At 40.9% G+C, this 22,032-nt stretch overlaps 1 protein-coding gene across 1 annotated transcript in view; it reads left to right on the top strand.

The window, feature by feature from the left end:
• The window catches only part of Hk (potassium voltage-gated channel subfamily A regulatory beta subunit hyperkinetic), a 419,600-nt gene that overhangs the window by 304,534 nt on the left and 93,034 nt on the right, over positions 1-22,032 (top strand). Inside the window, exon 4 of the mRNA XM_083132479.1 lies at positions 9,126-9,333. Coding sequence (XP_082988605.1) covers positions 9,126-9,333 — 208 coding nt within the window. The remainder of the gene's footprint in view (positions 1-9,125; positions 9,334-22,032) is intronic.

The following is a 22,032-nucleotide window of genomic DNA, read 5'->3' as shown; positions in this document are numbered from 1 at the left end:
GCAAGGACAGAACGCAGGGATAATGACGCGCAGCCGGTAGCTCCTCCCACTTGCTACTGCACAGCCGGTAGCTCCTCCCCCTTGCTACTGCGTAGCTGGTAGCTCCTCCCCCATGCTCCTGCGCAGCCGGTAGCTCCTTCCCCTTGCTACTGCGCAGCCGGTAGCTCCTTCCCCATGCTACTGCGCAGCCGGTAGGTCCTCCCCCTTGCTACTGCGCAGCCGGGCTTGGGCAGGGTTCACCCGCAAAGATACAATTCTTCAACTCTAGTACACAAACATACGCAAAATAAAACATGTCAAGTCCTTTGACTTGCTTATTTCATGAAAGATGGGGTAGTAAGGAGTTTCTAGGCTTTAAATAACTTCTTATATCATAACCCTAAACAGTTTCTTGAAGAAACGAATGTAAACCTTTTGAATGCCAACAATTGAAATTCAAGTGGAGGGATATTGACGGTTGAAATCAACATCCTTGTTTCTCACAGCACATTCGGATTTCCATCGCTGACTTCAGCGCTTAAGCACTTTCATTCGGATACTCGTATTGACCGATGGATTCAGACCTGAATCCATTACATTCCACCTCTTCCACCACAAACAGGGGCTGCTGCAAGCGGTGGATTTTAGGACTTTTGGGTAATTGTAGTCTGCTAACGATGAGCTACAAATTGCGTCGATGAGAACAATGGAAGTGAATACGGGCCGGAAATCTACAGAATAAATGTGTGTTCTGCCACTGCACTTGTAAGTAGAAATACATTTTCCTCGTACTATCCTATCCTTAGTTGTTTTTTTTGTAAATTCATTCAACAACAGCCGAAACTGCAGAGAAAAGAGCAACTGTAGCCTCCATTTTGAAACAATTTGTGATGAAACTTCGAACGTAAGTGGTGGAATAGGCGAAGGTACTGTCGGTTCGCGGCCAGTGTGGCTACCGTAATGTAGTGTCGGTTTCTTTTCCTTTGGTGCGCGTGCGGTATTAGTGTTGTATGGCGAAATTCATAGTGCAAGTGAACGAAAACGAAGTTTAATGAATAATTTTTAATCGGATTTGTCTATATTTTAAAGTTTAGAAATGTTATTAATACAGAGCATGCAATTAGTGGAAGTGAAATACCATTATTACAAAACTGTTCAGTAATAATAATAACGGCAGGGCCCAAAGGACAAACATTACTGAAGAAAGAGGGCTGTAACAGATTTCACAGCCAATAAAGAACCTTTTCATCCGCCATGACATATTGTTTTTAAGTGACGTGAATTCTGCAGGAACTAAGGCATACATCAATGATTCAGTGCGTGATAGACCTGCAGTGCGATCCTAAATTGTAGCGTGACCTTTTACCTTGACGAGGAAAGTAGGCATGTGTTTAATGAGGTAAAATATCGAATCGATCGCGCGAACAAACCTGCAATAGAAGTAGGGTATAAAAAAGCCCTCGTTTAGAAAGTGCAAAAAAAAAATAGTCTATTTTGGCATGGAAGATTAAAGTGACCAATAACGGCACATAATTTATTTGCTACACCCTGTCCCGGTTATCTCTGGAGGAAGAGAACGAAAACAAGTCTCTGCGCAAGTAGAGAGACGATGAACGCGTGAGAGGGAACGGGATTGCGTTGAGGGGGCAAAGCTACTGCAGTTACCAGGTTTCGCAGCAGCGCGTACTGCTTCGCTCTGCCCACTTCTCTGACGCTATGTGCGATCGTGCTCCAGAGATTCTGGGGATAGAGTATAGTCAGTGTGTTTATCAGTCTCGAAAAGTCAGGGAATTTACTTATTTCGGGAAAAGTCAGGGAATTTACTTTTTTTCTGGAAAAGTCAGGGAATTTACTTTTTCTGGAAAAGTCAGGGAATTTACTTTTTCTGGAAAAGTCAGGGAATTTACTTTTTCTGGAAAAGTCAGGGAATTTACTTTTTTCTGGAAAAGTCAGGGAATTTACTATTTTCTGGAAAAGTCAGGGAATTTACTATTTTCTGGAAAAGTCAGGGAATTTACTATTTTCTGGAAAAGTCAGGGAATTTACTATTTTCTGGAAAAGTCAGGGAAATGAGTCTTTTTCTGGGAAAAATCAATGTTTTTGTAGGGATGCAGCTAAAGACGTTTTCTTTAAAAAGAAAGCGACAAATAATAACTTCAGTTTGATATAATGAGTATTACCAGTGGTCAGACATTTTATATTAAATAACTGTTGAGAAAAGGGTTCATGTTTTGAACTCTTTTTCCATGTAGAAATTTACTACAATAATTGTATTTTTAGGGGAATGCTTGCACGATAATTATTATGTATTTTTAGAAAACACAAATATTTGTTAATTGTTAGTCAAGAAGTGACAAGTGTCACAGTAAAAGCTAATCCCTGATGCATTTATACTTGCATCTCCAATTATTGTTGAGCTTCCTTAATTGCTATTATTACATTTATATTTGAAATTAATATTCTAAAACTTTGTTAAATAGAGTGTTTGCAAATTTACACAGTTATTATGACGTTATTATATATGATAGAAAATCAGACAAGGCATCAATATAAAGAAAAACTGGAAGTTTTATTCCCACTTATAGCGGGCTTATTCTGCTTAGCCGATGCTCCACCAGGATCGCCAGTGTCGCAAAATGACTAATGACCAGTAGAAGGCGTATTGCGTGTTGGAGCTATCGAGAACTGATTCAATCACAATGGTGCAAAGACATTTCCGCATTCGTTTCGGTAGTAATGCATATGTTTCACCCTTCTGAAAGATTTGCCAAAGTTACTACTGCGATTTGTTGGTGCATATTGGAACTTTCCCGCGCTACACGTGGTTCCCCTGTTGAATCTTTATAATGTGAGTCATGTGACTAAAGCTTCCAGAGTTGTTCTTTATATTGACACCTTGTCTGATTTTCTATCATAAACAGTAACGTTGATACGCACCCACTTATTGTATCATTTTAAGTGTTTAATATGTTAAATGTCTGTGATGACGTAATTTGTTTTGTTCAATTGGGTAGTCTGTTATGGTTATGGACTAACCTTAAAACATTTGATTGTGGGTTGTTGGGATAGAGATATTATGAATGTTGCTGAATAATGGAAGTGATTTTGGAAATGTGAATGTGTTAATTTATGTAGTCAAGAAGTATTATGATCTTAATACAATTTTGTTTGTAATTGCGAGTGCAAGTGTAATATATTAACATTAACTGACATCTAAATATATTTTTGGTGTGCGAAAGTTAGTAAGGTTTACGTAAACATACCCGTATCCGTTTTCCCACAACATGAGGGCTTCATAGTAAGCTGATACGTCTCATGCTCGCCGTTGAGGAATAAAAGTAAGTAGATCCATTGAGAATAAACCGGGGAACGTAACAACGTCATAATAACTTTGTAAAGTTGCACCATTCGTTTTGAATTACTCTGTATTTCTGTATGCTAATTATTGTTACGATTTTGATGCAGACGATAACACAAGCAAAGCTGAAAACCGTCTTAGCCGGGGAAGTCCCTTTCTTTAAGTCTTTGTCCAGATTTTTTTTAAACGTGAAATGGGACACCAAAATGTCTCTGTTTTGTGACGCGACGTATCGGCAAAGAATTACTGCAACAATACAAATTCTCTATTATTATATATGATATATATAATAATAATAAATAATAATATAAATAATAATATAATATAAATAATAATAAAAATATAAAAATATAATAATAAATATAATAATAATAATAAATAATAATAATAATATATATATATGATTATACTATGAACTATGGCATTGTTGGGTAGAAATCATTCCTCATTTCAATGTAAACAATGTGCCGTATTCCAGCTTTCTTAAAATACTGTTCCTTATTGAACGAGTGTTTTCGTACAGTGGGATCCTTGAGTATTACCGTGCAAATTGTCCATCACCATGTTCGTGCACTTTATTTGACCCAATAAGAGCTTCAAGAATTAAAAGAAAACTCAACAGAAGCTGTTGACAACTTCTGCACCAGCATACATAAAAAATCCATCGCTTAAAAACACACAGGATGTAAGAGAAAAATTTATGAAAATAGTCATGGACAATTTGCACGGTAATATTCATGGATTCCACTGTACATGAATGGACTTTGAATAAGTGACAAGGACGCTTTTTCAGTACAAACTCAAAGCTATGTTGAGTAATGAGATCAACTGTAATCACACTTGTGTAAACTTTTCCAAAGTGTTATTTGAAAAGAAGGATGTACTCGAGAAGATCCATTTATCGTCAAAATATCAGTGAATGACTTCTAATACTAAATGACTGCTTGGTTGGAGTACAGTGCATATTACCATATTATATAAGTTATTTACACATTATTTATTTAGTTAGTTTTCAAGCATAAGTACTTATGACGGAACAGTTTTTATATTAAATTGTGTACATTTTGCCGTCTCGTTTTTCCTTCAGGAAAATATTAAAAATGTCTCGTTTTTCCTTCAGGAAGATATTAAAAATGTCCCGTTGTTCCTTCAGAAAATATGAAAAATATCCCGTTTTTCCTTCAGAAAAATATGAAAAATGTCGCGTTTTTCCTTCAGGAAAATAATAAAACTGTCCATTTTTTCCTTCAGAAAAATATGAAAATGTCCCGTTTTTCCTTCAGGAAAATATTGAAAATGTCCCGTTTTTCCTTCAGGAAAGTATTAAAAATGCTCAGTTTTCCTTCAGGAAAACATTGAAAATGTCCCGTTTTTCCTTCAGGAGAAAGCATGAAAAATGTCCAGTTTTGTTTTAAGAATCTGGTCACGTTACAGTAGATGCACAGCGATCCTAGTATCAAATATCGTTATCTCATGAACAGCAATAGCTAGAAAGTCGAATTTTTTGCAGATTAAATTATAAATTATTCATTTGATTTAGTTTCTGTTATGTTGTCTTTCTGCCAGATTTAGCTAATCGCGACGATGAGGATGAATGATATGAAAAGATGAATGAAGGAACAAGCTCAAAACATGCATGGACGGCAGAAAACAAACCCCCACAGAGGATTACATTGGCTGTTGGTCTAGGCACCAGAGCCTCGTTAGCCTGCAAGAATGTAGCCCAGGAAAGAGGGGTTGGATTTTGACTTCCTTCAGCGGAGGTCACTCCATTTATTGCAAGGTAAACATTGTTGGTATGTTGTCTACAATATATATAGAGGAAGTGTACCAAATATGGGCCCCCTTTCATAGGCCGAGTTCTTGAGGCGCCAGGGGGGGCCTGGCCCCCAAACTTAAAAAAAGATTTAAAAAATAACACTATTAAATTCAGTTACTATATTTTTGTTATGAAGCCATACCGCAAATGTTGACGTTTGGCATGATGGCATGTGCGGTAATTGCTCCGCAATAGCGAGTCTTAGACGAATTGATTGATGTGTACAGTTTGAAGAAAGAAAAATGTAAAATGACTTTGTGTTGAGTCAACAGTTACTGCTGAGGCATCAAAAGAACTTTTCAATTTAATTTTTCTAAAATTTCTGAAGCTTACTATTGTACCGTAACTTTTTAAAAGTAATACGAGTATTGTATCAATAAAAAAATTAATGACATGCAAAAATGCAATAATCGTACTGTTTTGCTTCTTTTAAAACTAACAACCAATATACTAATTAATATTTGTTTACTTAAGGGAGGAAATTTAACATTTTCGAATCTAAAACTCAGTGCTTTTAACTAGTTTTTTTTTTTTTAAATTTCCGGCGGAAGGCCTCCGAACCCCTTATAAACTAGGGGATATTCAATAACCCTCAGGTAGGTACATCATATGCTTCTCCCAGAGTCTGCCCTCCCAAGCAAAAGCTCAATTTCCGCTCATGGTCCCTTTTGTTTTTGCCGCATAGCAAGGAAACCATGAAGCCAAAATCAATGGCATTTAAGCCTGAAATATAGTTCCTTATGTACTTATTTAGTATGTCTACTCCCATAGCGAGAAAAATTCTATTCTTTCGAAGACATGCAATTTTGAACAATGGAAAAGAACATTCCTGAAGTGGGCCCCCTTAAATTTAGTACAATTAAAAACAGCAACATCATAAATTATAGTGATAAAGCTGAAATACAATACATGGAAGGTTGCGGAATAAAATAAAACGTTCTTTGAATGTTAAGAAGACTGTATCACAAAAATAAAAAAATAAAATAAACTGAACGAAAGAGAAGAATGGAATCTTTAAAGAAAACTCTCAAAGTATCAAAGAAATGTTACACACAGTCAGGAGCGTCGACTTGTTAAAATTATTGGGGGGACTCTGATAACTAAAATAAATTAATGAATAATTCACTCTCTCCCTTTTTTAAGTTTTGGCCTCAGTGTTCGGAATCTCATGAATGCAGAATATTAATTGTCCACGGATGGATATGTCACAAGTTTCGTCAACCATAATAGCAAAATATTCCAGACTTTTAACATCTGCTACCACGGAGCGCCAAACAGATCTCCCTAATATATCAATGATCTCGTTCTAAATGTCATGTGAGAGCCATTTGTAGCCCGAACGTCCCATCCACTCTCCTAGTTCATGCACATCGTCTTTTGAAACTCTTTTTTAGTAAAAATGTTAACAATACTCATAATTATATACTTAGTATATAGTAATAAGTCATGTGTTTTGCTGTCTCTGGTCATAGCCCCCCCACCCAAAGTTGATGGTTTAGCGGTCTCAGCCCCTCAAAGTTGATTGTCTAGAACATTTCAAAAGTGTATTTAAAGTTAATTCAGAGCAAACTTTACTAGAGGAGCAAAATAATATATTAGATCCTCTTAAGCAAAATTATTTGGGGGCTCTGCCCCCACATCGTTAGCAATGGGGGAGCTCGAGCCCCCCAAGCCCCATGGAGTCGGCGCCTATGCACACAGTAATCACAAATCCCAATGTATTTGTCAGCCCCTGCACAATGTTCATGGGGCCATTAAGAGCACAGAACACACGAACGAAATGAGGCCCTCCTTTAGAAGCCTTGTGATTATTTTATTCATGCTAAGTTTTTCCTCACGCATTCCCGTTCATTACTTACGAATTACATACAAAGACAGCTCCTATACTTAGGATTAAATACAGGGTGGGCACAAAGTCGCTTTCCCCAAATATTTGATTTCTTCATTTATTGGGAAAACCGACTTTGTGCCCACCCTGTATATAGAAGAGTCGACGCATTTGCCTCTCAAATGACCGAAGCACAGCAATGAACGTGGGAGTATTAAAACTTTCCACTTTCACAAAATCACTCAGGAGCTGATTGGAGAACAATAGACGCAGTAATCAACATGGGCGCAAGCACTGCATGCGGCAATAACGTAAGCTACCAGCTTCATGTATTTCCGCCAGGGTACAGCACCATCGAGAGCAGAAATGCAGGGGGCCGCATTTAGGACGGGGTCCGCATTTGGTACACTTCTTCTATATATAAGACAACCAATTATATACATTGTTCTGTTGCTATGAAAACATTAAACTGCATTTTAGATGAAGGTACAGACATTGCTTTTGAGTTTATTGTTCCCCCCCCCCCAACAATTTGCTACTTTTGCCCTCGCACTATGCTAATCCTTATGTATGAAGAGAAAGTAAACTGTCCTTTCCCCCCCCCCGAGATTTAGAATCCAATCGCCGCCACTGACTGTGATATTTACAAGTAAGCCTTTGTTATACCTGTTTCAGAAGTCTAAGTGAAATACAGTATCTTGTTTAGTGAAATTGTGAAGTACCTATATATTATGCCTGAGAATTGTGTAAAAAATGCACAAAGATTACAAACGGGGGGGGGGGCAAATGTAACTATCCGTATTCAAATGTTACTCTCATGTTATTCTGTGGAGGGATTAAATGAGGATGGATGTCAAACTGTTTCATTTTTTAACAGATCTAATTTATTGCCCCCCACAAGCCGAGGATGTTAGTATTTTATTTAACTTTTCCCTTTTCACTCATGTTCATTCTCTCCTCCCCCTTCCACTCTCACTTTCTCTTTGTTTCTTTCTCTCGTTTTTCTCTCCTCGCAGTCTATTTTCTTTCCCCTCTCTCTGTGTAATTCCGTTGCTATTTCTATTTTCCCTTCTCGTCTATTTTTCTCTGCTATTTTGCTTCTTTCTACAGCTTTCCTTTCGCTCTCTCTGTCATTGTCTCGTTATTTCTAATTTCTCTTTTCTTTTATTTCTCTCTGCCTTCTACTTCCCTCTCTATCTGCCATTCTGTCGTAGCTTGTCTCTATTTCCCCTTCTTTTTTTATTTAACTCTATCTTCCTTGTTACTTCTAGCTGCCTCTTTCCTGTCTCCTCTGTGTCTTTCTTCCGTTCTTTGTATTCCCCCTTCTCTTTTATTTATCTTTTTTTGTTGTTTCTCTCTGCTTCTTTCCTTTCCTTTCTCTGTCATTCTCTCCTTGTTTCTCTCTATATCCCCTCCTATTTTCTGACTGTCTTCTTTGTTGCTTCTCTTTCTCTCGTTGTGTTCCCCTTTTCAGATCCCTCCATTTGTCCCCACTACCCTCTCTGTGTCGCTTCTCCCTGTCGCTGATTTCCTATCTTTAGCACCTTCCTTCTCTTCCCTTGTCTCTGTTCACCTTGTTCATTTCTTAGGCTGTCTGTTGATTCCTTTTTTCTGTGTGTCTGCCTTTTAGTTTCTCTCCCTGCATTCACTTCTGACTACCTCTTTCTTCTTATTTATCGTTGTTTTTTCGGATTCTTGCTTTCTTCTCTCTCTGTGTTTCCTTGTGTCTCGTCTTAATTCTTCCAGATGTCTGTGAGTGGAAAGGGTTACATAATTTAGAACTGCAGAATTTCAATTCCTGTCCAGAGGTGAGCACGACATGTAGCACGAATGGGAGAGGAAAGAAGAGTTTACAGGATTCTTGCTTGGAAACCTGATGGTAAGAGACCTGTAGGAAGGTCAAGACGAAGATGGAGGGATAACGTTGAGATGGACCTAAAGGAAATCGGGATGGAAAAAATTGGATTGATCTTGCTCAGGATAGGGACAGATGGAAGGCCTGTATTGCTGCAGCCATAAACCGTCGGGTTTAAACGGCCAGAGAGTAAGTATCGGTGAGTATTGGAATATCCGCAAAGACATTCGAAGTAGAACTTTTCCTGCAACTGCCTCTCCTGGTGACGTTCCCCCTTATCTTCCAGGAACGTGGGTGACCTTTGGGAGCCAGATCAGCGAGGAACAGGCGGAAGAGATCATAAGTTTGGCGTACGACAGCGGGATAAACGTCTTCGACCTGTCAGAGGCGTACTCTGGTCCCAGGGCGGAGCTGGAACTGGGGAGGATCCTTCAGAAGAAGAGCTGGAAGAGGTCATCTTACATAGTCACCACGAAGATATACTGGAACACCAAGTAAGTCTTCATTTATTAAAAAAAATCTCGTACCTTTTCAGCAGAACTTAACCGCACTTTCAGCTCTTGGAATATGCATATGGTGATAATTTGTTGGGAGCGTTCAGATTTATACTACACTTTGAGACGAGCCCAATTCTGAATAATAATTTAATGTGTTGAGTTTGGTCAGTGGTGTGCCATAGTGTACCTCACATTCTTTGTATATCCTGCCTTCCACGAAGGCCAGGGCAGCTCAAGAATGTGAGGTACAGTGGGATCCATAAGTATTATGAAGCAAATTGTCCATCAGCAAAATTACTCCCGTTTTATGCAATGAGAGCTTCAAGAACTGACACAAAACGCCAAACAATCTGCTTACAACCTATGAACCAGAAGACGTAACAATACAGTCTTTAAAAATACGTAGGAAGAAGATAAAAACCAATGAAAATAGTCATGAACAATTTGCTGAGCAATACTTATGGATCCCACTGTACACTACGATATGTATGCTGATTTCCAATTGAAAAACTGTGTTGCAATGAGAAAAACAAATGATGGGCTGAAACTGCCAATCCTATTCTGAGAATGTTGCCTCTTGTTTCTTAAATTATTAAGGCTTGTCCAAGGTTATTAGAAGTATAGGTTGGGCCAATCCGTTGTTTACTCGTGATGACGAAACGACGGTAAGAGGTGAATTTATCCATGAAATGAATTCCAAATTCATGCGTTAGTGTTGCACTATGCAGATAGGAAACCATGCCAGAAACTGAACACACGAAATCGAGTACACAAATGAGCATTTCCATCCATTTACATTTTGTAGCTTCAGACAAAAGTAGGTGGAACCCTACGTTCTGGGCCTGCCCTTTGACCTATTTTTCTGCCTTAATGGATTTCTCTCGTAAGGCATGAGCAGTGTTGCCAACTCCTCACTCGAAAAATCACCAAGGTTTTTGTTTTTGAGTATAACCTAACCTACAATGAGATAAAAATGGACAGAAAAAGCTCTGGCATCACTTTTTAAGCTATTTTTTATGCCAAACTCGTTTTTTGACCTACATTTGAAATGACTTACGATATTTTCCTATAAGGCTGCCTCCCTCTTACTGTAAGGCCCCCCCCCTCTCCCCTCCTCCCCTCAGTGTAATCTATCACGACCTACTAATAGGCTTCTGCTCTCAGCGTAAACTGTTTTACGGACTAAACTAACCTACAATAAGAAAAAATTAGGCAGAAGAAAAGCTCAGGCATCAGTTTTTAAGCTATTTTTTTACCTTCTGCAAATTTTGCTAACCTCGCTTTTTGACCTACATTTGAAATGACTTACGACATTTTCCTATAAGGCTGCCTCCCTCTTACTGTAAGCTCCCCCTCAGTGTAATCTACTACAACCTGCTAATAGGCTTTTGCTCTCAGCGTAATTTGTTTTACGAACTAAACTAACCTACAATAAGAGAAAATTAGACAGAAGAAAAGCTCTGGCATCAGTTTTTAAGCTATTTTTTTTACCTTTTACTCTTATGCTAACTCGTTTTTTGACCTACATTTGAAATCACTTACGATATTTTCCTATAAGGCGGCTGTCTCTTCTTAGTGTAAACTCCCCCTCAGTGTAATCTACTACAACCTGCTAATAGGCTTTTGCTCTCAGCGTAATCTGCCACGATGTGTTTTGTTTTTAAAACTCTCAGGTGTGATCTTCTACAATGTGTGTGTGTGTGTGATAATCAAAATTATTTTTGTTAAGGAAATCCCTGGCCCCCCAAAAAAAAGAAAATATCCCGCCAGGGGTGCGTGGTGCCCAACACAGTTCTAATGGCCACGGCTAACAAAGCCATGCCTTTGTAGAGTTTCATGGATTTTTTTTTTAAACTCCCCCATGACTCCCTACAGAGGACCTCCGTGTGTAATGTGTGTGTTTTATGATTGAAGAGAAGAAAAATTTTTGGTTAAGAATGGAATGTGTAAAAACTAAAAAAGTTTCCGTAGGGGGTGCAGCATCTGAAAGAAATAAAAAAATATCCTCAAAATAGTGTGCATAATATGATAGAAAAATATAAAAAAAAAGTGTGAATACAAAAATTAGTGTGAATGATTGTTTTTTTTTTTAAAAAAATGATAGAAAAATATAAAAAAAAGTGTGAATGCAAAAATAAGTGTGAATAATTGTTTTTTTTAAAAAAAAAAAGTGGTGCAAGAAATAATACGTACTTTTTTGATGAAGAAGTCTAATGGTGCGAGCAGGTTTCTTCCTCGTCATAGTATCCCCATTCTCGGGTGTGGATGTTGCAGTCTAGCAGTCTCAATTTGGTGTCGTGGGGATCAAGCGCCACTTTGTTTATCGTGGATGTATGCAACTGATCGATGGTGCTCGTGATCCGATGTTCGGTCATACGTTTGATTTTTTTGTCGAACAAGCACGACTTGTAATCTTCTACGGTTAGTTTGTTTGTGCTCGAACGCCCCACCCCCTTTGCCTTTTTTATTTCGGTCTCATCCTGAATTTTGATGGCGTACATTTTTGCTCGAAGGCCAGCAAACTTTGTGATGATGCGGCCGTTGACTTCATCCTTCATCTTCCCGATCGTCATTTTCTGGCTGTCGTCGAAGAGAGGGTGATCTTTCGGATAATTGGAGAAATCGAAATGGTGGCTCATGCTTTTGAGATCTTCGTATAGATCATCGGTGCGGATGTTGTACACGAAGCTGTCCGTGTCGGTATACGCCACCTCGATCGCCTCTCCATAGCGTGGTTTCATGATGTCGTAGTGAAACTTGTACATGGCTAGCTTCGACAACTCGAGGATCGCGACTCCCACGGCGATTGGTTTGTTGAATGTTATGTGGCGAAGAGCACGTTCGATCAATACCAATGTGTCGCTCAGTATCGTGAAGTTCTTGTACGTGGGCTGAGCGACGAGCTTGTTTATTTTCTTCGGGTTGGAGACCAAGTTGATATTTCTTCTTTTCCTGGCATCTTCCATGCTCTTGCCGTAGATGCTGTTGTTCATCAATTTGTATAGGTCTTTGTCTGCGGAAGAAGAAGCTGATGCTCGACGTTGAGTGTTGGCGTCGATATAGGGTGCTAGCCACCTGGTCTGTTTAAACTTCAATCCCGAGTGCACGCGCTTTAAAACCAATCCATGCTGGAGGTAGAATTGTAGGAGACGATAATGCACCACGTAATTCTCTTTGCTCTTGAAGGTGAGCATCAGCTTCTTCTCCGGAGCCGATTCCATCACAGGTGCCATCGCAAATCCATGGTGTTCTCGATGAAGCGATGCAGGATATTCCAAATCTACTTTCAGAAAACATCCATTTTCATGATCTTCGCTCCATTCCAAACAATCTTGAAGTTCCTGCTCGTTCATCCATTTGTATTCTCCGATGGGCAGAGTCTCGGACATGGCATAACCATACAGGTTGTTCATGTCCCAGTATGCCAAGAAGTTTGTTGGTTTGCCTGCATCGAAATCGGCAACATATGGATTGTTGGCCTTGACGTATCGAAGGGGGCACTGGACGATTCCACCACGTTTTGCCTCTTCGACAAACAAAAGTTGATTGACGTCTTTGATGAGTTCTATCTCCACCTTCGTGGATTTTAACATTGCCTGCCAAGAATAACCCGGTGTGGTGTAGCTGAAAGCGGGGTCCAAACCATATGCTGCTATTCCTCTCGAGCGATGGAGATGAAAACGGTCGCTCAATAGCGTAACATCCAGTTTGAGATACAGATCGTGATAGTCGGCCATGCTTTGACAAGAGAATGTAGACCAGACAAGCTGAGCATGATGGTAGTCCTCTTCGGTGCAACAGGTGTCGCTAAGACGACTGTAGAATGCTTCTCTCGGTGGTAACGATGTTTCTGAGAATTTGGAAGCATCCGTCATGTATTCGTAGGGGTAAACACCCTTGCGTCTCAACAGTGCTAAATGTTGGTCGCCAAAACATTTCCTGGTGGCGACCAAATCATCGTCGGTGAGTTGAGACGCAAGTGTCGCCAAACTCGAAGACAGAAAGTTGTAGGAGTCCAAGAAGCGAATTTCTATGTGATTGCCATTTCCAACGTCCACCATCTTGCTGAATGAAATGAATTTCTCGTTGGTGCGAGCTATGACGCTAATGGGTTGAGCGTCGCATCCCATCTCCTTTATGAAGATTTTGGCGTCGTAGCCCTCCAAATTGTGAATGAATACAGGAATAAAATTCGGTTTCTTGATTTGTATATTACAATTGTTACACAGGGGGGCCACATATTTTCCTGTGTGATGATTGTGGTGGCGAACTTTGACATTTTCGAGGGTGAAGTTACATTCGCACGCATCACACTGAGAGGCAAGGTCGTATGCTTTCTTCTCTTCCTGGGTAAGAGGCTCCATTGGTTTGTCTTCTCTTAGTAGAGGAGCGAATTTTATGGCCATCTGTTTCAAGGTTTGAACGAATTTTTGTGGAACATCATTGCCACGATATAAAATAACACTACCTGTGTTGTTGACCATTAATCCAAAAGCGCAAGCTTCGTGATGAAGAATTTCGGTGGTGCTCGATACGCTGGGATTCGGTTCGCAGATGGCGAGTGGAAGTTGGAAACTTTCAAAGTCGGCGTATATCACCACGGGATGCCAGAGCAATGCCTTGTAATTGGAAAATGTCATGTCATGAGAAGGCATTTTGATAGTCGTAGCCGGATGTTTACTACACATTTCATGATGATCTTGGAGTTCTTCATCAGCATTCTTTTTTCCTTGACCGTAGAATATAGTCAGGCATCTGTCGCATACTCGAATTTTATGGTGATCTCTGGTAATTTGACTTCTTGTTAATTTTGGAAGATTGTGGATTAGACAATAATGATAATTATCATCATCTTCGATCAGGAGTAATCTGATGACACGATTACTTTTAATGTTGCTGTGTCTGAGAACGTAGATGGCGTTGTTTTTGTCTAATCCGAAAATGTGTACTGCTATACTTTCGTTTTTATCTGTTTTGTACTGTGCCTCAAATTTACTAATGTCACGTAGATTTACAGGGTAATTAATACCAGCCATAGGTTTTTCAAATTCTGAGAGATATTCTGGCTTGTTGTAGTGGGATAAACGATGTTTGTGATCATTGGCTGGGTGATGATCGGCAATGATGCACCACAAAAAGCATCTGTTATCCTCATTTTGAATGTTGATGATTGCTTTCTTACTGGCTATTTCCGAGGGCAAATCGATGAAGCTGGATCCTCCCATCGGGTTGTATCGTGCCACCTTCAAAGTTAAAGTGTGAGGCGAACCGCAAAGTGTCCAACCCGATCCACGTTGTTCGAAAGTCTCGTGCTTGTTCAACAAAGCGTCAAACATCTGGTTGCAAATAGTATCCACCTCATCGACGTCGGCGATGTGGAGGCTCTTTACACCAGTGTAATGATGGAAAGTTTCTCGCTCTTTTTTCATGTTTTCGTAAATGACGGAAACGATGAGGTGGATTTTCAACGAGCATTGCAACAAAGCTTCGGTGATAGACGAAATTAACTTGCTTTTGACCGAGCGAAAAAAGTTGTTTAGATCAGATGTTTCTTCAGATCGGAAAGTCTTCTCGGTTAAAATATTTCGAATACTTTCGCCGGCACTCTTCTGCTTCTTTCGTGGCGCTTGATCGCCATCATCGAGCTCTCTCTTACTTGATCCTTCCCCATGCACATTCTTCCGATGTCTACCCAAGTGAGAGATGGATATATATTTCCCACAGTGGTTACATGCGCGTTTCGCTTCCTTCTTCTCCATTCTTTTGCTAAGAAAAAAAATGAAGTTACTAAATTGCACACATTTTTTTGTGGTGTTATTTATATTAGACCCCAAAAACCATAAATGATCTACCATAGATAAAGTTACTATTTGTGGTGTTGTTTATATTAGACCTCCAAGCATAAATGATCTACCATAGATGAAGTTGCTATTTGTGGTGTTATTTATATTAGATCCCAAGCATAAATGATCTACCATAGATGAAGTTACTATTTGTGGTGTTGTTTATATTAGATACGTTCTCAATTTTTTTTTCTTAAATAACCGGCATGAATCTTTTTGGTTTCCGAAAGCAAACAAACATGGAGACTGTACATCGCACGACGACAGATCTACCTTCCATGTTAACTAAACTCAATGGTCTACTAATTGTTCACCTTAACAGCATTTGGACGAAACTGAATGACGATGTGGGAAAGATGTTTTACGTCTTCAATAACAATTTACATTTCTACGAAATTCCGATCGGTGGGAAACTTCAAATCACCGTGAATCCGGAAAACGTAGGTGAAATCAAAATATCTACCGGCAAGAACATTTTTCGAATCAAGCACGACAAGATGCTTTCTAACATTACGTACGATGTTTCTGCAGGAGATTATCTTTACGTGGAACTCCTAGGAGATTACGACAAACTCATTCCTCTCTTCGTAGAATTACGAATCGTCTATCCTATTATAAATAACCGTTAACCAAAATGCCTAACGATATTTTCGGCAACACTAAGCGTGTAGACCACGCAGAAGAGATTCTCATGTTGGACGTCCGAATTAAAAAGTTGAGGAGCGATTTGATCGCTTTGCAGGAGACCTTAAACAAAAGTTTAGAGTCGGAGATCGCTACGCTCCAAACGCAATGTCTCGACCCCATTCTGAAAATCGATTCCGAACTGAAAACGCTCATAAAAAATTATGTCGACGTACCTTCTTACGACAACGTTCAAAATATACAGTTGAGCGTGGATAAGCTTCAAAATGATTTGCTCAAATTGCAGCAATTTCAATCGAAAAATGAAGATTTGGAAAAATTGAAACTCGAAATCGAAGAACGAACTTCGGCAATCGAAAAGAATTTCTCTGAACTTCAAACCGTCGTGAAGGATATTGATGTCGAACGCTTGCACGTTGTTGTTTCCAAATTACAAGAAGAATTCGCCAGCACGTTGGAAGAAATTAAATCCAAGTTACAGACTTTGGAAGATACCATGACGAACCTACCATCGTCAGACGAACTGCAGGTCATCGGCAAAAGCGTCGCGAACATAAAAATTCAATTGGAGGCTTATCAAGATTTCGAACACATTCAAACCACCATCGCTACGCTTCAGGCGTCTCTGGAGTTGATCAACGAAGAAATTAAAAATATTCACGCTGAAGCAAGTGCGCTGACGAGCATACAAGACACGTTGAGCACGGTTCAACAGAAGATCGAATATTTAGAAAATTTGAACGTCGAAACGAATCTTGCTCATTTTCATCACGTACTGGACAACATACAGGGTGACTTGGAATCGTTACGGACGAGCGTACCTTCGAGCGAAGATTTGGAAAAATTGAAAACGGCGGTGACGGCACTATCCGATTCGAGCGACATCAAAAGTTCATTGAGCGATCTCGAGAGTAGGGTGGCCAATCTCCCCACCTCAAAAGAATTGCATGCTTTGAAAAGGAACATATCACGTATGCTGAAACGACTGGAAACGGAAACGGCGAACGTGGAACAGATTCGAGACGAACTTACTTCGCTGGTGTCGATGCTGCCCACTTCGCAGAGCGTCGCCGACCTTCACATGCAGTTTACCGAGATGCGAAGCATCGTGAACGATCTTACCGAGAAAAGTTCGAAATTGAATCAAGTCGAGAACCTTCAGAGTATTGTCGTCAACATCAGAGATCAAGTTGGAGTGCTGGAATCCACGCAGGAATCGACGCTGGCCTCTTTCGGTGCCAAATTACAAGAACTCAACGAAAACTTCAAGCAGTTGAACGTGGAAGTGAAAATCAAACCGTCATTTTCTACAGTAACAAATACCATCGTCGAACATTTGTTGCCCGTACAAAATACACTGGGACAGCTTCACAGCAACCTCGTTAGCGTCGATACTAAATTCGCTAAACTGCATTCTCTGCAAGCCATCGAAATCAACAGCGTACCCAATCAACAGAGAATCTCCACGTTCGTCGAAGGTAACAAACTGTACATGTTACATCCTTATCATCCGTACTACAAGTTTCTCCTCGATGGCACGATTCAGATAAATGAATTTTCGTACTGGTCTCACGGCAGAAAAGCTAGCGTTCCTACCATGACCCTGATATCGAATCGTGGTGTTCAGAAAGCAGGAAACATTCCTCTGGCACGTTGGAACGAAACGCGCAACATATATGAAATACACGAAGACGAAGATCTCACCGTTTTTGACGTGAGTGCCGGCGATAAGCTGATCATTCAAAACACTGGTGAGGTGCCACCCTCTTTGAATCCCATCACGCTTGTGCTTCTCTTCAAACGTAATCTCTAAAAAATGTCTAGGCAAGCCATCGTCGAAGAATTGCATAAACCTGCACGCCGCAACTACCAACGTTTGGCGGTGGTAACCAAGAGCATCGATGACCTTTGGCAAAGTGACCTCGTGGAGATGAGTAGCGGCAATCTAAAAAATGTGCATAAATTGAACAAGGGCAACAAGTACCTCCTCACCGTCATAGACACGTTTTCGAAATTCGCATGGGCTCTACCTTTGAAAGCCAAAACGGGGGCATGCGTCACAGAAGCATTCAAGACAATTTTTCGCGAAAGCAACAGACGACCTCGGTTTTTGCAAACAGACAACGGTAAAGAATTCTACAATGCCGTATTCCAAAAGTTTATTCGGAAACACGACATTCGACATTATTCAACCTTCAGTCACATCAAAGCCAGCATCGTGGAAAGATTTAATCGAACCTTGAAAACACACATGTGGAAACGATTCACGCTTCGAGGAAATTACAAATGGGTCGACATCCTGCCGGAACTCAGTAGGAGCATTTAGAGAGTTCAACGCCCTCATTTGGGGCTCGAATCATCATGTGGGGCTCAGTGTTGCCAACTCACCCCACGAAAATTTCACCAACTGATATTTTGAAGTTTTTTATGATGTATTTGAGGGCAGAGTTGGCAACACTGTGGGCCCACTGTAGCTTTTTATGTCTGGCAACACTTCCGTAGACAGAGTTGGCCTGTGGGCCCACTGTAGCCTTTTATAAGGGGGGTTTATTGCCCTGTTTACATCTGGCAACACTGCCGTAGACAGTTGGGTTCACTGTAATCAAAGGACCTGAGGGGTCCTGCCCTGTTTACATCTGGCAACACTGCCGTAGGAGTTGGCCTGTGGGCCCACTGTAGCTTTTTATGTCTGGCAACACTGCCGTATGACAGAGTTGGGTTCACTGTAATCAAAGGACCTGAGGGGCCTATGCACCTATGTCTGCCAACACTGCCGTAGACAGAGTTGGCCTGTGGGCCCACTGTAGCCTTATGTATTTGAGGACAGAGTTGGCAACACTGTGTTACTGTAGTTTTTTATGAGGGGGGTCTATGGCTTTTTTTTACATTTGCCTAGCCACTCTACAAAAATTCTACTATATGATCTTTCACAGGCTAAGCTAACCTACAAATAGTGGCAGCACTGACGAGGCTCGAATTATTATTTGAGGCTCGAAATCGAATTGCTAAATATAAAATAAAATAACAATGCCTATGAACCTGTTTGGCTTCAGGAAGCAAGCTATGGAGGTATCCGCCCAAAGCGCACCATCGCCACCTGCAAGCTGGGACCTGTTACCCTCCCTATTATCTAAACTCAACGGTTTGTTGATTATACACTTGAATAGCATCCTGACCCAGTACGACGAGGATGTGGGCAAGATTTTCTACATATTCAACAACAACTTGAATTATTACCAATTCCCCATCTCCGGCAAACTGCAGTTTGACATGAATCCCGAGAATAAAGGAGAGGCCAAAATTTCCTCCGGCAAGAACATCTATCGCATCAAACACGATAGGATGAACAGTACCACCACGTACGATGTATCTGCTGGCGATCGCCTGTACATAGAGCTCTTGGACGACTACGACAAACTCATTCCTCTTTTCATAGAAATGAAAATTAGCTATCCTATAATAAATAACAATGCCTAACGATATTTTTGGCCATACGAAACGCGACGACCATGGCGACGAGCTTCTCATGCTCGACGTCAGGGTCAAGAAGCTGCGAAGCGATCTGCAGGCCCTCCAGTCCACGCTCAACTCCAGCCTCCAGTCCGAGATAGCCAGCTTGCAGTCTCAGTGCTTGGACCCTGTACTCAAGATTGATGCAGAGCTAAAATCGCTGCTGCAAAAATACACCGACCTTGCGTCGATAGACAATCTCGACAAGCTGGCACTGAGTGTGGGCAATCTGCAGAACAAACTTCTGAAGCTGCAACAAACGCAAACCTCAGACGTTGAACAGCTGAAACAACGCTTGCAGGATCAAACAAGCAACATCCAGACCGAACTGCAAACTATCATCCAAAGCATTAAAACACAAGACGACTACGATCGCGTGAACGCAAGTATTGCTAAATTGCGCGAACAGTTTCAATCTTTCGAAATCCCTACGTTGGAAAGCATCAAGGCTGAGCTTCAAACGGATGCTTTGCATGCGGCCATCAACGAAGTAAAAACTAAACTCCAAACGCTGGAGGATTTTATCAACAATCTACCGTCGTCCAGCGAACTGAACGCCATTGCCCGTAGCGTGGCCAACATCAAAGTCCAACTTGAGACCTACGAGGATTTCGGGAAGCTGCAAGGCACCATAACCCATATTGAGGATGCTCTTGCTGTCATTAGAAATGATCTGGCGAACGTTCACGATGAGCTGGAAACCAAACTGCCGGGCATCAGGGATACACTGGCCAACGTCCAACAGCAAATCGCCAAACTGGAAAATCTGAATGCAGAATCCGAGTTGTCTCATTTCCATCACTTGATCGACGACATACAGACTAAGTTGGAAACCCTGCAACAATCTACCCCCACCCAGGATGATATAACGCAACTGCAAGAAGGCATACGTGCTGCTGCCGATGCCTCCGAGTTGGATGCGGTGAAAAAAGCTTTGGAATCGCTCCAAAACACGGTGGCCACCCTGCCTACCTCTCAGGAACTGAAAAGCGTGAAGAGAACTCTCAACCGAATACTCAAATCCGACGACATCAAAAACATCCAATCCGAAATTGAATCGATACGGGGGTCTGTCGCGACTTTACCTACCAACCAGAACATCACCGAGCTGCATGAATTGTTTGCGGAAATTAGAACCCAGGTCCACGACCTTGTAATACAGAGCTCCAAGTTGACGCTTGTAGAAAGCCTGCAGCAGATTATTGCCAGCGTGAAAGAGCAAATTGGGAGTATCGAGGCAAGTCAGGAATCGACTATAGCTAATTTCAGCACCCAACTACATGACTTAAATGAAAAATTCAAGAGCCTTATTGTCGATGTAAAGATCAAACCAAACTACGACACTGTTGTTCATGCTATCGAGGAACACCTGGAATCGGTGAATGGTAGATTGGAGGATGTGGAGACTGAGGTTCGAACCAACGTAAACACTCTAAATGCCGGCATCGACAATCTCAAGTCTACGATTGTCATCGAACTGTACAGCATACCAAACAGAGAGTTCTCCTCCCCTTTCAATCCAGGTTACAAACTCTACATGTTGACTCCTGCAAAAGCCTATCATCAATTTTTCCTCGCTGGCACACTTCAGTTCGTCAAGGTTTCCTACTGGTCTTTGCCTCACGCAACCCACTACCCAATTATGACCGTGACGAACATTGGCGACGAGCCTAAAATAAGAGGAGTTGAGCTGGTCGATTTCACACACCCCGAAAGTCGCGAGACAGCCTATGCCGAAGATGCCACTCAAATTATCGACATAGAAATAGGTGACAAGCTGTATATAGAAAAACCAAGCTTTGTCTGCAGCCAGAAATCCCATCCAGGCTATATTCTTATTTTCGCGCCATGTCTAGGCAGGGTATCGTGAACGAGCTGCATAAACCTGCACGACGAAACTACAAACGACTGGCGGTGGTGACCAAACGCGTGGATGATCTTTGGCAGGCTGACCTTGTGGAAATGAGTAGCGGCAACCTAAAAAATTTACATAAAATCAACAAAGGATACAAGTATCTTCTTACTGTTATAGATACATTTTCAAAATTTGCGTGGGCTTTGCCCCTCAAGGCTAAAACAGGTGTGTGCGTAATGGAAGCATTCAAAACTATTTTCAATGAAAGTGGCAGGCGACCTCGATTTCTTCAAACGGATAACGGAAAGGAATTTTACAACTCGATATTTCAACGGTTTGTTCAGAAGCAAAATATTCAACATTACTCGACTTTCAGTCACATCAAAGCCAGCGTAGTGGAACGTTTTAACCGTACTCTCAAAACACGCATGTGGAAACGATTCACGCTTCAAGGTAACCACAAGTGGGTCAATGTGCTTCCGGAACTCGTAAACGACTATAATCACAGTTTGCATAGCACGATACGCATGAAGCCTGCCGATGTCAGCAAGTCTGATGAGGCACGACTGATCTCTACTGTTTATTGTCCCAAGTACCGGCCCACTAACAAAAAACCGAAATTCAAAATTGGAGACCAAGTAAGAATTAGTAAATTTAAGCGCATGTTTGAAAAAGGCTTTACCAAAAACTGGAGTACGGAACTTTTCACTGTTGCTCGATTGTTACCCGGTAACCGTCACACGTATATAATAAAAGATAATCGCGACGAAATTTTGAAAGGGCGATTCTACGAGGAGGAACTCTCCAAAACAAAATACCCCAATACGTATCTTATCGAAAAAG

The sequence above is a fragment of the Lepisma saccharinum genome, chromosome 12 (assembly GCF_977018435.1).
Source record: "Lepisma saccharinum chromosome 12, izLepSacc3.1, whole genome shotgun sequence".
NCBI lineage: Eukaryota > Metazoa > Arthropoda > Insecta > Zygentoma > Lepismatidae > Lepisma > Lepisma saccharinum.
Note: the sequence above shows the minus strand (reverse complement) of the source record. Positions and strands in the feature narration are given on the sequence as shown.